The following is a 15,019-nucleotide window of genomic DNA, read 5'->3' as shown; positions in this document are numbered from 1 at the left end:
CCCAGCTCTTCTCCCCACTCTCCTATAGGTGCCATCCCTCACCAGTGCAGATCCCTCCCTGCCCATTCCTCTGTTAACTCTGCTAATATTTCTCCCGAATGAACACCTCATCGTCTCATTAGCTATGGGTTTGGCTCTGTGCTGGAATCTCTGGGCCCCTGGTTATCCCCTGATCCCCTTTGTGGGAGAATGGAGGAGAAAAACAATAAGGTCGTCTTGGGGAGCCAGATGAAGGTCTTTGAAGCTAGTGAAGAAAAGTGTGTTTACCTTCTCTCCCCAGTGACCAGTCCCTAAGCCCTCTGGCCAAGTTCATCACAGGCTTCCACTGGAAGATCATCACTGCCCTAGCCCTGCACATCTGGTCTTTTGCTGAGTTCTGCTTTTTGAAAATTCTTTAGCCTGTCTCTTACCATTTCATGCTTTCCTTCCCGTCCCAGTGGCTGTGGCTCAAGTTCACCGTAGTTATTTCAACCTCCGTGTTGCCAGCCATCTCTTCCCATTGTCTCTCTGCGGAGAGTCCACCGTCTGCCCCAAGAAGGCCCTCACTCATTCCACAAGAGTTAAGTGGGCCCTCATCATGCACCAGGCTCTAACTCCTGCCCTCACGTTGCTTACATCCTGGATAGAGCTGCCTTCTGGCAACTTTGTGGCCACATCTGGCCCTCGATTGTGTTTTGTTTGGCTGCACATTGTTTTGAGCTAACGTTTAGAAATCAAAACAGTCCATGTAAGAATCTGGACTTCTGGCTTCTTTTGAGGAATTGGAAGGCCTAGCAGTGCTGAGCCTGTGTTCCCACATGGCACTTATGAGCTGTACCTAAGTAGCCAGCCAACGGTCATCTACAAATGTCCCCACTTCTCCCAGTTGTCCTCCCAACACCTGGCCTCTTCGCTCACTGCCATCAGCTTGCCTGGCCTGTAGACTCCGTGTTTATGCTCATGGGTCCAGGGAGAGCACTGTCTATGCCTCCTCACCACAGCCCAGCCCCGACTCAAAGCACAATGCTTTAAGGTCTTCCATTGTCATACCTTCAAAATCTTTCCTTTGGCTTCCCAGGCAACCTTTATTTCTTTTCTCCTGTTTCTGCCCTACACAGATCCCACACAGGGAACACTGCAGGAAATATTTGATCACCTTGCAAATTTGCATTGACCTAGAGAACTGGGACAGAAGGAAATCAAGCCATGTCTGAAATCCAACAGACTGAGGCCAGGCAAAGATGAGAAAGCCAGACGTGAGGGGGGGGAAATCTGACAGGTGGAAATTGGTTTCTAAAACCTCAAAAAAATTTTTTGGCAAAATAGTTTTTTATTTACTCGTTTAAAATACGATAAATAGCTAACTCCAGGTTCCATTTATTGGACAGAAACAACCCGGTAGAAACAGAATAATTATTCATAATGGTTATGCACATGAACATAGAGAGAACTTGAACAATGTCTTTATGCTGTGAGTGTGTCCTTGGTGGGGGGAGTGGTCAGCAAATGGAAATATGTCCCTGAGGTTGTATGCAAGTTAGACAGCCATGTTTGCAGGATGACCTGCGAAGCACGGAGAATGCCGTCTTGCCCCCATGTATCTCCCTGTAAGTCACCTTGGCACATGCAGTGCAAGTTCTGCAGAATTATTTCCAGCCCTAGCATCCCAATAATTGCCTCCTGACTTTATTGCTTCCTTCCCCAGGTGGAGCGGGATAGGTGTTAATATAGCCTGAGGAGCAGGGAGGATTGGCGGGGGGAGGGAGGGAGAGGCCCCAAAGGAGTACTCAGTAGGCCAACTTCACATCCTTTCCCATTTTGCCTGTGGTGGTCTTGATGCCCATTCTAAGAGGGGAGAAACAGAAAGCAAGGAGTACAGGGCTGCCCCAAGCCTCTCGGTAGTCATTCATTCCTTACCCGTATGTGTGTATTATTTTTTTCTACTTCCCAAAACAACTCATTGCTGTAATTGAGCAGCTTGCTTCTCTGTGGCAGTATCCCTTGTCCCTGGCTCCTGATACCTTAGAGGCGTACACATCCCTGCGATATCCAGTTAGGTCTCTCAGGTTGGGTTCCTTTTATCATAGGAGGAGAGATGAGTTAGGCCCAAACATGATGCTTTCATCAATAATAGAACACTTAGCAGTCCTTCCTCTGGCTTCCTTGGAGGCCACAGGTTAGCCCAGGAGGATATCGAGAGAGCGCGGGGCTGGCAGCCTCTTCCAAAAAGCTTAAGAGCCCAGTCACAAATGTGAGTGGTCCTTGCAGCGGCAGTTCAGCAAGACACTGCGGGACTTGTTCTCTGTGGCCTCCCTGCCCCCCATGCCCCCTGTGGACTGGGGGCTCGGGCCTCAGCACAAAGGCAGCATTTGTGGAGGTCAGAGAGGGAGAGCCGACTGCACGGCGCTCCATCTCCTTCTGACCAGGGAGGTTAGCGCTGCTGGTAGACAGGAGCACAGATGTCTAGATCCCTCTGGGCCTATAAATCCCCTCACTGGCCTGCCCAGCTCTGGAAGGGGCTGGCGTGTGCTCACTCCTCATGTGGAGTGACGAAGGCGAGCTGCCTCGGCCGGTCGCTCGCTGAGTCCACCTCCCCGTCACGGCCGTGCGGCTGGGGGACTCGTTTAGGCCGAGTCCAGGGCGTGCTACGGGATGCCGGGTTCCTTGCACCGTAACTGAGCCCTGCGTTCTCTTTGAACATGAACTGTATTTCTTTTCCATTATAAAGTGTATGTTCATTACGGAAAAATACAGAAAAGAGGAAAGAGAAAGATTCCACTCCCAAACAACCCCTGTTAATATTTTATAACTTCCTTTCAGTGTTATTCTAGGTCTATCTATGAAACTTACACACTCTGGACCTAATTTGGTGTTACAGTCTTTCCAGCCTTATCTTTGTGTTTTCTGTTTACCTTTGGATTTAAACCTCCCCCCGTGGCCCCCACGGACTGTGGATGATCAGTTTTTCTTGCATCTCTATTGGTCTTGGCCTCACATATTTCCAAGTTACGCAGTTAGGTGTATAAAGGTTCTTCTTCATCATTGTTACACTCTCTTGGGGGAATTGTACCTTTTATTAAAATTAAATATTTCTATTTATTTCTTTTAATGCTTTCTGTCTTGGATTTTATTTTGTCTTTTCTTTTTTTTGCATTTTACCTGGTGTATCTTGTTTATCTCTTTTATTTTCATCCTCCCTTTGTCATTTAGCTGGATGAAAGTTTTATTATGGCTTAAGGGAAGTGTTATATCACAGTTATTCTTGGAAAATATCTTAATGGACTGAGTATATATTATTCCAACATGATGTGATTTATTTTATATAACCAGTCTCCTATTAATGGTTGTAAATATTTTAATATTATTAAGTAACTCTGTGTTGAATTTTTTTTATGACATTTGTCCTATTGTTTTTTTTTTTTTACAGTAAGGCCAGATTTTAAAACTATTTGTATTGATTATCTGAACATCAAAAGGCCAGGCTATTCTTAGTACACACTCACATAATTCAATCAGTTTGTTGGCTGTATTTGTCTTTAAACTACATCACAGGTATCGTTCTAAAGAATGTATTTATCTTCAATATAATCTTTTTTTTTTTTATGTATTTTATTTATTTATTTTTGGCTGCGTTGGGTCTTCATTGCTGCACATGGGCTTTCTCTAGTTGTGGCGAGCGGGGGCTACTCTTCGTTGCGGTGCGCGGGCTTCTCATTGCAGTGGCTTCTCTTGTTGCAGAACACAGGCTCTAGGCGCGAGGGCTTCAGTAGTTGTGGCACGCAGGCTCAGTAGTTGTGGCGCACGGGCTTAGTTGCTCCACAGCATGTGGGATACTCCAGACCAGGGCTCGAACTTGTGTCCACTGCATTGGCAGGCGGATTCTTAACCGCTGCACCACCAGGGAAGCCCTTATTAGTTTTTTTTTAATTACCCACAATCCTCTTCATAGTTGAATTTTACAGTTAATCACCTTGAACTTGTTGACTTCCTCAATCAACTCTTCTGACCATAATGAATTTTTAAACTTTGTATTATGGAAAATTCCAAACACACAGCAGAATAGCAGTATACCATGAATGCTCATATGCACACAATCTCTAGGCCTCTCCTGGAACTGTTGAAACTACTTCAAAAGCACTTACTGTTGGGATGAAACATCTTGCAGGTAAATCTCATCTTTGGAGGACTTAACGGGTAATCAAGTGGGAAACTCAGGATGGCAGGAGAAACCCCAAACTCAAAACAGGTGTCTTCTGGGCCCCTGCCACAATTCCTTCTGGAGGATTCAGTGTTAATTGTTTGTACTCGGCCATCAGCCTCTTGAGCGCCATCCCCGCCATTGCCCGGCTCGCCTCCTCAGCGCTTGTCCCTCCCGCCCAACCTGTCCTATTTTTTTAAAATACCTCCTATTGGGCTTTCTTTTCTGATTATATAACATCATTTTTAAAAATGAAAAATATAGAGAAGCACAGGAAAGGGAATAAAAGTTCTTGTAATCCCATCTTCCCATCACCAAAAAACTTCTATTAACATTTTGGTATCTACTCAGGCAATCTTTTCTTTTACTATATACTTGTGTGAGTATTTTTTAAAAACAAAATTGTAATCATACTATTTTTTAACTTGCTTTTGTCTTAACAGTATAAAATAACCTTACAGTATAAAGACATTTTCATGTCATTAAATATTTTTCATGATCTCAATTCTTAATGGGTTCATATAGTATTTTGTCAAAAGGATGTATGTTTATTTAATCACCCTTCTATTGTTGAATACTTAAGTTGTTTGCATTTTTCCACCATTATAGATAGTACTGCTTTAAACATCCTGATCACAAATCTTGTATATGTCTTTATTTCTTCTTTCCTTACATTATATTGCCAGAAGTGGAATTCTGGTCAAAGAGTGTAAACACCAAGCCATCTGATAGCACTAGTGTTAGGCCTCTACTTTTTTTTTTTTTTAATTGGAGTATAGTTGATTTACAATGTTGTGTTAGTTTCAGGTGTACAGCAAAGTGATTCAGCTATATACGTATACATATATCCATTCTTTTTTAGATTCTTTTCCCAAATAGGTTATTACAAAATATTGAGTAGAGTTCCCTGTGCTGTACAGTAGGTACTTGTTGATTATCTATCTTATATATAGTAATGTGTACATATATGTTTATCCCAAACTCCTAATTTATCCTGCACCCCCACACGTTTCCCCTTTGGTAACCATAAGTTTGTTTTTGAAGTCTGTGAGTCTGTTTCTGTTTTGTAAATAAGTTCATTTGTATCATTTTTTTAGATTCTACTATAAGTGATATCATATGATATTTGTCTTTTTCTGTCTGACTTCACTTAGTATGATAATCTCTAGATCCATCCATGTTGCTGCAAATGGCATTATTTTGTTCTTTTTACAGCTGAGTAATATTCCATTGTATATATGTACCACAACTTCTTTATCCATTCCTCTGTCGATGGACCTTTAGGTTGCTTCCATGTCTTGGCTATTGTAAATTGTGCTGCAGTGAACGTTGTGGTGAATGTATCTTTTCAACTTATGGTTTTCTCTGGGTGTATGCCCAGGACTGGGATTGCTGGCTCATACAGTTGTTCTATTTTTAGTTCCCACCATCAGTGTAGGAGGGTTCCCTTTACTCCACCCCTTTCCAGCATTTATTGTTTGTAGACTTTTTCATGATGGCCATTCTGACTGGTATGAGGTGATACTTCATTGTAGTTTCGGTTTGCGTTTCTCTGATAATTAGTGATGTTGAGCATCAGGCCTCTACTTTTGATATGTATCTGTCTTGGACAGAATTGCTTCTTTGTGTTCTTACATCCTAATTCTAGACTCATAGTCACATTTCTCCCTCTCTTTGGGCAAGGGTGCAAGGGTTTGTGTTGGGCCTGGAATGGCTCAGAGATGATGAGGATGAAGGGGAGAGAGGACATTTCAGGTTTGAGGAAGGAGTGTGGAAAGACTGATGCCATCTAGATCTGAGAAGTAAGTAGGAAGAGTACCAGCATATGTGCTTAATCTCCATGGGCTGGCAACCATGATTTTCTTCTCCAAGGACCTCAAATATCACCCCTTGATCCAAGGTCATATACTTTCTACAGCTGATAAAATCTTTGGTCCTAAGTTATTTGGCAGATGTGGAGAATGAGCTCAAGGAGTAGAGGTGTGTGTGTGTGTGTGTGTGTGTATGTGTTGGGGGAAGCAACCAGAAACTGTACTTATTGCCTGTCTGGAAGGTAAGGATGTAGTTGAGGAGTAACCTGTATTCCGTGTTAAAAGGAACTCCTGATTTTCTGCTGTTCTTTACTAGTCCTGCAATAATAATTAAACTGTTGTAATAGTTGACTATTGCAATTTAAAGCTTGTCATTTTAAATTTAGTACTAACATCTTTCATTAGTTCAGTATTTACAGCATCTTTACTATTCCTGCAATAATAATTAGACTGTTGTAATAGTTGACTATTGCAATTTAAAGCTTGTCATTTTAAATTTAGTACTAACATCTTTCATTAGTTCAGTATTTACAGCAAGCCAAGCTCTGTGCAAGGTCCTTTATGTTCGTGGCCTCATTCACAACTCTGCAGGGTAGAATTCATCACCACTTTATAGGGAAAAAACCTATTGTGTGCTTTGCTGCACAATAGCCAGGACATGGAAGCAACCTAAATGTCCATCGACAGATGAATGGATAAAGAAGATGTGGCACATATATACAATGGAATATTACTCAGCCATAAAAAGAAATGAAATTGAGTTACTTGTAGTGAGGTGGATGGACCTAGAGTCTGTCATACAGAGTGAAGTAAGTCAATCCATTCAATAGTAAGCTATCTGCTACAAAATAGCAAGGGTAAATGTAGAGAATTTCCCTGGCTTGAACTCTTTATTGGAGCATGTTATCTTTGGCCATAGAGACCTTCTGTTTTGGGAAAAGGACAAGGGAGTACCCCACGGAACAGGCAGCATTAACAAACCAAATCTTCCATCATGCCTAACGTGCTGGGTTTACATTTCCTCTGACACGTGTAAAGGGGCCCCCTTTTCCCACCTACAGCATCTTTTCCATATATCCAGTTCAGGCATAAACATGAGCACCCATTTCCTAAATCTGCAGTATCTGTGCCTGCTATGGCCATTGTTATTTTAGCTGCCAGTAATTATGAGCTTTGGGCTTTTGACTCATTTTCTGGCCCAGATTCCCTCATGGAAACTCTTGCTTGTCCTGGAACATTTTTCAGTCCAGGCCCAGAATCCCCATAACTAGGGGGACCTATGTACATGATTCTGTTTTGAATCCAGTCCCTTCCAAGCTGGGTCCCTTACTTTGAAGTGAGCCTCTCCTGGTCACCGTGAACCAGTGTTTCTCAGCCCAGGGGACATTCAGCAGCATCTGCGGATGTGTTGGTTGTCACAGCTTGGGGTGGGGGGGCACTACTGTCATCTAGTGGTTAGAGGTGAGGATAATATTAAACATCCTTCAATGCACAGGACAGCCCTTCACAACAAAGAATATGCTGGTCCAAAACGTTAGTGGTGGCAAGGCTGAGATTCCCTATCATAGACTGAGAAGTAGCCTGAGACTCATCTATTTGGGCACATGCATTCCAACACACTTTAAATTTTACCCTAGAGGAAGCAGGGTAGGATATTGGTTAAAAATTGCAAGGGGAGGCTTCCCTGGTGGCATAGTGGTTAAGAATCCGCCTGCCAATGCAGGGGACACGGGTTCGAGCCCTGGTCCAGGAAGATCCCACGTGCCACAGAGCAACTAAGCCCGTGCGCCACAACTACTGAGCCTGCGCTCTAGAGCCCACGAGCCACAACTACTGAGCCCTCGTGCCACAGCTACTGAAGCCCGTGCGCCTAGAGCCCGTGCTCAGCAACAAGAGAAGCCACTGCAATGAGAAGCCCGCGCACCGCAATGAAGAGTAGCCCCCGCTCGCCGCAACTAGAGAAAGCCCGCGCGCAGCAACGAAGACCCAACGCAGCCAAAAATAAAATAAATTAATTTAAAAAAAAAAGCATATAAAAAAAAATTGCAAGGGGTGGGGAGAGTTGGACTCAAATAGACCAGACGTGGATTGTCATCCTGAGTTCACCATTGACCTGGGTTTAAATTCTGGAGCACCATTCATTAGCTGCATGACCTTCAGCAAAGAATCACCCTCTCTGAGCCTCAAGTTTCCTCATCTATAAAAAAAGAGTAGGAATCCTCACCTCTTGGGCATAGCAGGGCTCTAAAGCCCCACTCACAGAGCCCAGCACATACAAGCAACGACATTCATTCATTAAGCAAAATTGTTGAGGTCCTACCATGTGCCAGTGTTGGTGAATCCATCAGTGAACAGAACAAATAGACACCCTTGTCTTCAAGGAGCTTACCTTCTATTGGGAGGAAACAGACATGTCAGAAACAAACCGGTCAATGATATCACACAGCACATGGTGAAAGAGAGCCAGAGCAGGGGGATGGGCAGTGGCAGGGGCACTGGAAGGGATGCGGCTAGTTCTCCTCTCTCTCAAGGCATTCCTCTTCTTTGGGTTTTTCCTCCTAGCAGTAGTCGCTTTTTCTCCGCTAGCTCCCATCCCCTCATCTACCTGTGGCCAGCTGTACTGATGACTGGGAGGGGTGCAGGTGTGGTGTGTGGCCAGCACTGTCATGAACACCCCCCCATGGCTTGGGCCTGGTTGGCTGTGAGCTGTCTCCAGGGCCAGCCAGCTGCTAACCACACCTCTGTCCAGCATTCTTTATTTCTTTGGGATTCTTCCTTTCAGCGTCCTTCCCCTTTCTAAGTGGAGTTTTAAAAAGACGAAATGTTTGTTTTAATCCATCCAAATTAAAGGTGTAAATCTGAAGTTTGATTGATCCAAGAGCCACTCAGTCATTATTCCTAAAACTGAGCAAATGCATTCCTTCTTCTTTTTTTTTTTTAAAGATGTTTTCTGGCTTTATTCATTTATTTATTTATTTTTGGCTGTGTTGGGTCTTCGTTTCTGTGCGAGGGCTTTCTCTAGTTGCGGCAAGTGGGGGCCACTCTTCATCGCAGTGCGTGGGCCTCTCACTATCGCGGCCTCTCTTGTTGCGGAGCACAGGCTCCAGATGCGCAGGCTCAGTGGTTGTGGCTCACGGGCCTAGATGCTCCGCGGCATGTGGGATCTTCCCAGACCAGGGCTCAAACCCGTGTCCCCTGCATTGGCAGGCAGATTCTCAACCACTGCGCCACCAGGAAAGCCCAACATTCCCTCTTCTTAACTGGACTTAAATTCCAAGAAGGCTGAGTCCCATCTGACTGAAACCTCCCTGCGATGCATGCTTTGCATGTAAACAGCAGGTACAGTCCCCATAGTAGAAAGGGCTCAGGTTTTGGAGTCAAACAGATCTGGTTTTGAATCCTAGCTGGGGAGATACCTTAGCCTCCCTAGCCTCAGTTTAATCATCAGCCAGATGGGAATAAACTCTCACCTTTCAGGGTGGTTGTGAGGATCGGAGAGAACTCATCAGAAGTACTAAGCATGGGCAAGTATGTATGGCCCCTCTGTGATATACGTGGTGAACTTCATCCCTGTCCCTTCCCCCTTAGTATCCAAGCCCAGCAATCACTAAGGAAAGACAAAACCAGGAATTCTTAGAGATAGAGCTCCCCTAGTATAGCTCACCTCTCTCTTTTTTTCCCCCAAACTGCAACAGAAAAAAAGTCTCCAACTCTGGGAAATTTTTCAATAAAAACATAAAAATATGTTCAATCTTATGTTTGAAACATGAAACTGAAATTAAGATGTATTTGTTCTTCCTATCAGATTGATAATAATATCCTATTGATGAGTGTGTAGAAAAAGGTACTGTCATATACCTTTCTGGAGACTATGAAGTTGAACAGACTATTTGAAGGTCAATTTGCCAGTACTTATCAAATGTTAAGAAGTTGATACTTCTTAGACCAAGGAATTCTACTCAAGGAATCTGCCTTACAGAAATACCAGCATAAATACATAAAGGATGTTCACTAAGGCACTTTTTATAATAGCCAGACACTGGAAACGATTTTAATGTCCATCAGTTGGAGGTTGATTAAATCCATGTGGTCCGTCCAGACTATGGGACACTAACTCTGTAGCCATTAAAAAGAATGGGTGGAGGCTCAAGAGGGAGGGGATATGGGGATATACATATACATATAGCTGATTCACTTTGTTGTACAGCAGAAACTAACACAACATTGTAAAGCAATTATCCTCCAATAAAGATATAAAAAAAAAGAATGGGTGACTTAAGAGGTATAAACTACTATATATAAAATAAATAAGCTACAAGGATATATTGTATAGCACAGGGATTATAGCCAATATTTTATAATAACTATAAATGGAGTATAATCTATAAAATGTTTGAATCACTATGTTGTACACCTGAAACTAATATAATGTCGTAAACCAACTGTACCTCAGTTAAAAAAAAAAGAATGAGTGACTTTGGACAATGGAAATGTTTTCAAGCTAGAGGTAGTGGTTGCACTACACTAGTACATTAGTGAATGTACTAAAGGCCGCTGAATTGTTCACTTTCAAAGTGGTTAATTTCATGTTGTGTGAATTTCACCTCCATAAATTATTATTTTTTTTAAGAGTGGGTCTTATATTCTAACATGGAGAGACATGTTGTTGAGTGAAAAGAGAAGACATTCTGTTTTCTGTGAATGTTAGCAAATGCATAGAAAAGGTGTGGAAAGACCTCGAACAAACTTATAGCAGTTACTTCTAGAAGTGTACTTGGGAAAAATGAGGGGATTTGTACTTAATTTTATATTTTTTTGTATGAAAATTTAAAGTTAGCCTAAATTACTTTCAAACTGGTGGTGGAGAAGGGGGGACACTTGAAGTTGGTCAGGGGCTGACACTGGAACAAAGAAGGCGGTTGATTCTCTCAAGTGAAAGTGGAAAATGTCTTTGATTTTGAATCTTCTTTTTTGTGTTTTCCTCTCTTTCTGCTGTTTAATTCCTGCCCCAGCTGGCATCAGAACCGCAAACTGAGATGAGTGAGTTACTTGGTGACTCACTTTGCTTGTTTTGACCTTTCCGTGCCTGTGGCTAATTGATTTTGAGTGCCGGGGGGGGATCTGCAAGCATTAGTCTGGTCACTGTTTATAAAGGCCTGTTTTCAAGAGATCACAGGGATTTGTGAGATACCATCAGTAAACTGCATTTGGAACAAGTACTTTCTTGACCCTCACAGGGCTGGTCCAGCGATCATGAGCTCAGTAATGAGCCCAGGAGCTCACAGGTGCCTAGGCCAGCCTGAGGAACTGTGTTACTGCTTGCAAACAGAGCTCGCTTCCTGCTTCCAGAAGGTTGTGGTGATACCCTGAAGCCCCTTAGACCGAGGGGCAGTTTCTTTTTACGTTTTTCATTTATTCATTTTTCTTGAATTATACAAATTTGTAAACTAGGGTGAAAATTACCTATAATGTCATCAGGCAAAAACAATAGATTTTGTGGCATTCCCTGTGTATCTTTGCTCATGTGCATTTTTTCATAATTATAAAGTGTTCATATACAGATTTTAATCCTAATTTTATTTTAACTTACAAAGGAGGGATTTTTACCTGTTGAAAGTATCTCAGAATTGTCTTAATGGCTAGATAACATTCTATCAAGCAGATGAATTATAACTTGTTTAACAACGCCCTTATGTTGAATAGTTCTTTTAAAATTTTCTTTACTTTCTTAAATTTTATGGTTGAATCTCAAAATATTTGGAAGCTACCTTACAATGTCTCAGAGATGATGGCTCATATGTCACATGCAAAGTCAGTTCCTGCCCTCAGGAAGTTTATAATTCAGAGCAGGTGACCAATAAGTATAATAAAATCTGATCATCATTATATCAGAGAGGTGTCCAAATTGTTCTGGGAAAGGATGGGAGAACACTGGTAAAGGCTTCCTAGAGGAGGTATTTGAGTTATATCCCAAGGACACTTAGGAGTTAGCCAGCAAGGCAACGAAAGAAAAGCATTCCAGGAAAAGAAGACTGCTTGAAGGAAGCACAGCAAATGGCAAAGCCTGGTACATTTAGGGAATGGCAGATAGCCTAGTAGGGCTGGAGAATAGGGGGCTCATGGGTGAGTGGCAGGAGGTGATTCTAGATAGATAGACTGTGGTCAGATTACAAGAGGACTTCTGTGCCAAAATAAGGAGTTGGAACTTCACATTGAAGGCCATCGACATGTGGCCACAGCCATGGCAGGGAACACTTGCTAAATAAGAATGTGGCTTTTCAACACAGCAACACCTCATTGCTTTGGCAGTTTCCAATAAGTGTGTTGAAATCATCTAGGACGAAGGCTGAAAATGATGCATTCAGCTTTCTTCTTGATCATTTGTATTTGTCAAGAGAAAGCACTGTGGTAGCATGTTTCAGCCGCAGGGGAGGACTTTGGATGATTAGACCACCCCAAAGTCTACCAGGACCTCTTTGTAAAATAAGAACATAACTCGGGACAGGCATCATTTGATGCCAAGATGGTAACTGACAGAGAGAACCACAATTGAGGCGAATGTAAGCAGAAAGAGGAATGTATCAATCAATATTAGCCCTTAGACTTAGTGGCTCTTCCTGGCTTCAAGCACACTGAGATCCAGGGGCTGAGTGTGGGTAGAGCTTGCTGCTTCCCTCCTTCCCTCCCTTGGACTCTCTCTCCATCCCTCATTCTGTGCGTCCCTTTATTCTCTCCTATAGCAGACACACTCTTCTGTGTGAACAGAGAGAGTTGCTTCAAGAAACTCCTGCTTATGTTATTTCGTGAGCTTACAATCCCAAAGGAAAAAGCTTCTGCTCTTTCTCCCATGAAGCACACAGCAAATTTCAGGGAATCGCGTGTCCCTCTCTGAACCAGGGTGGTGGAGTACTCTGATTGGTCAGGTCTGGGGGAGCCCGCCCAAACTACGTGAGAGGGGATACCCAAGGAGAGTGGGCAGTGTTCCCAGAAGGAGGAGGAGAGTAGGAGTACTGGCCAGATGTTCTTTTTGCTTTTTTTTTTTTTAAGGACATCCACTACTGTTAACCTTTGTTGTTCTCAAGAGCGGAGGTGTCCACGGGAAAAAAGTAGAGCTCATCGCTTGTCTGAGAGCCGCCTTTGCGCATGCATTTGACCTGAAATGTTCTTGTGCTGTGGTACACTTGGTTATCCCGGTCTCGCAGAACGGATACTCCCTTCATGTCTCTGAAAGCGGCCCCTTGCCCGATTTTCCTTAGCACGTAGGCGCAAGACAATGCCCTACTTCCCACAGGCCTTGTGGCATTGTCCTCTCTTTCTTGCAAATGTCTGATTTATGTTCTGTCAGTAACAGGAAGCCACTCAAACGATCCACCCAGCCCTGCTGCTGCCCCCGTGACGGTTTGTTTTTCTCATTGTTCAGCGCTCCATCAGCTTCCGCAGCGAGAGCCGCCCTGACCTCCTCGCCCCCAGACCCTGGTCCAGAAATGCCGCCCCCTCGAGCACGAAGCGGAGAGACAGCAAGCTGTGGAGTGAGACCTTCGACGTGTGCGTCAATCAGATGCTCACGTCCAAGGAAATCAAACGTCAGGAGGTAGGCTGGGACCCCCGGAGTTGCCCGTGTGTCTAGAACAAGGCACACTGCAGGAGAGAGCCAAGCTGGGGACTACACCGCGGTCTCCAAGTCAGTTCTTCACTGCATTGATAGAAGGACGACAAATGGGGATGTCAGACCTTGTAAGGAGCTGAGAAACCAGCATCCAGCTGGGTGGGTGTGGCCCTGACTTTTAAAAGAAACTGATGTGGGGAAAAAAAAAAAAAAGAAACTGATGTGAAAATCTGAATTTACAAAGAAGATGAATCAGGAAGTGTCTGTTTAGGACCATAGAGTTCACAGAAATAATCATTTTAGTTATATTTTAATAGCAGCTTCTAGAATATTTTAAAATATTCAGTTTATGAAACTTTGATCCAGTTTTGTGGAAAACTTTAATATGGAATGCAGTTAATTTCATTCCCTGTAAATTTTCTGTATCAGTAGCCTAGATGGCTATGATAATACTACTTTATAGAGAACTTGTCATGTGCCAGGCTGTGCTAAACACTTCAAAGGTGCATCATCTAACGAAATCCTTGGAATATCTATTTTAGTGGAGAGCCTGACACTGGCAAAAGGAGTACTTGAAAACTTTCTAGGTTTTTGACTCCGCAATTCTCTTCTAGGACTTTATCTGCCAGGCACACTTGTACACAGACGAAAAGATGCACGTGTAAGGTTATTCATCACAGTAATGTTTACAATAGTGCCAGAAAGAACCTGAACATCTATTACCAGGTCCTGGTTCCATAGTGAATGTCCATATATTCTGTAAATATAGAAACACGAGAAGTGATGATATGTACGTATGGCTAAGTGAATAAAGCAAGGCACAAAGTAGGGTGGTATAGTATGCTACCATTTATGTAAAAAAAGTAAAAATGAGTGTGTGTGTGTGCGTGCTCACATATTTGCTTATAGACGCATAAAATATTTCTGAAAGGACATATAAGGAGCTGGTAACATTGTTGCTTCCTGAGAGGGTAACTGGGTGGTGGGAAGGAGGAGGTGAGAGGGAAGTTTTCACCGTGTGCCCATTCCTACACTATAAATTTTGAACCATGTCAATGTTTGTCTATTAAAAAATGAATAAATAATTTTAAAATAATATGTACACTGAAAAAATCATTTGCAGAAATATGGCAGAGTCTTAACAGTGGTTAACAAATGGTATGGTGAATAATTTAAAATTTTCCTCTTTATACTTTTCTGTGTAATAGTGTGCATATATAACTTGTACGGTGGGAAGGAAGGAAGGAGGGGAGGATTGATTCTGCAGATGAGGAGATTACTAAGGTACAGTGAACACGAGGTCACCCACCTAGAAAGTTACAGAGCTTGAGCTGGGAACCAAATCCCATGGTCTTCACAGTGACACTGTGCTGCCCACCGCCCTCCACAGACACCTGACTGTGGTGTATCCCAGTGTGGGGTTCT

The 15,019-nt window shown here is 43.0% G+C and overlaps 1 protein-coding gene across 4 annotated transcripts in view; it reads left to right on the top strand.

Annotated features, from left to right (window-relative positions):
• Positions 1-15,019, top strand: part of ARHGEF3 (Rho guanine nucleotide exchange factor 3) — a 308,895-nt gene that overhangs the window by 268,986 nt on the left and 24,890 nt on the right. For all 4 annotated transcript variants that reach the window (XM_036870025.1, XM_036870026.1, XM_036870027.1 and 1 more), the window contains one exon: positions 13,409-13,579. In XM_036870025.1, coding sequence (XP_036725920.1) covers positions 13,409-13,579 — 171 coding nt within the window. The remainder of the gene's footprint in view (positions 1-13,408; positions 13,580-15,019) is intronic.

This window comes from Balaenoptera musculus, chromosome 11, assembly GCF_009873245.2.
Source record: "Balaenoptera musculus isolate JJ_BM4_2016_0621 chromosome 11, mBalMus1.pri.v3, whole genome shotgun sequence".
NCBI lineage: Eukaryota > Metazoa > Chordata > Mammalia > Artiodactyla > Balaenopteridae > Balaenoptera > Balaenoptera musculus.
This window is presented reverse-complemented; position numbering and strand designations above follow the sequence as displayed.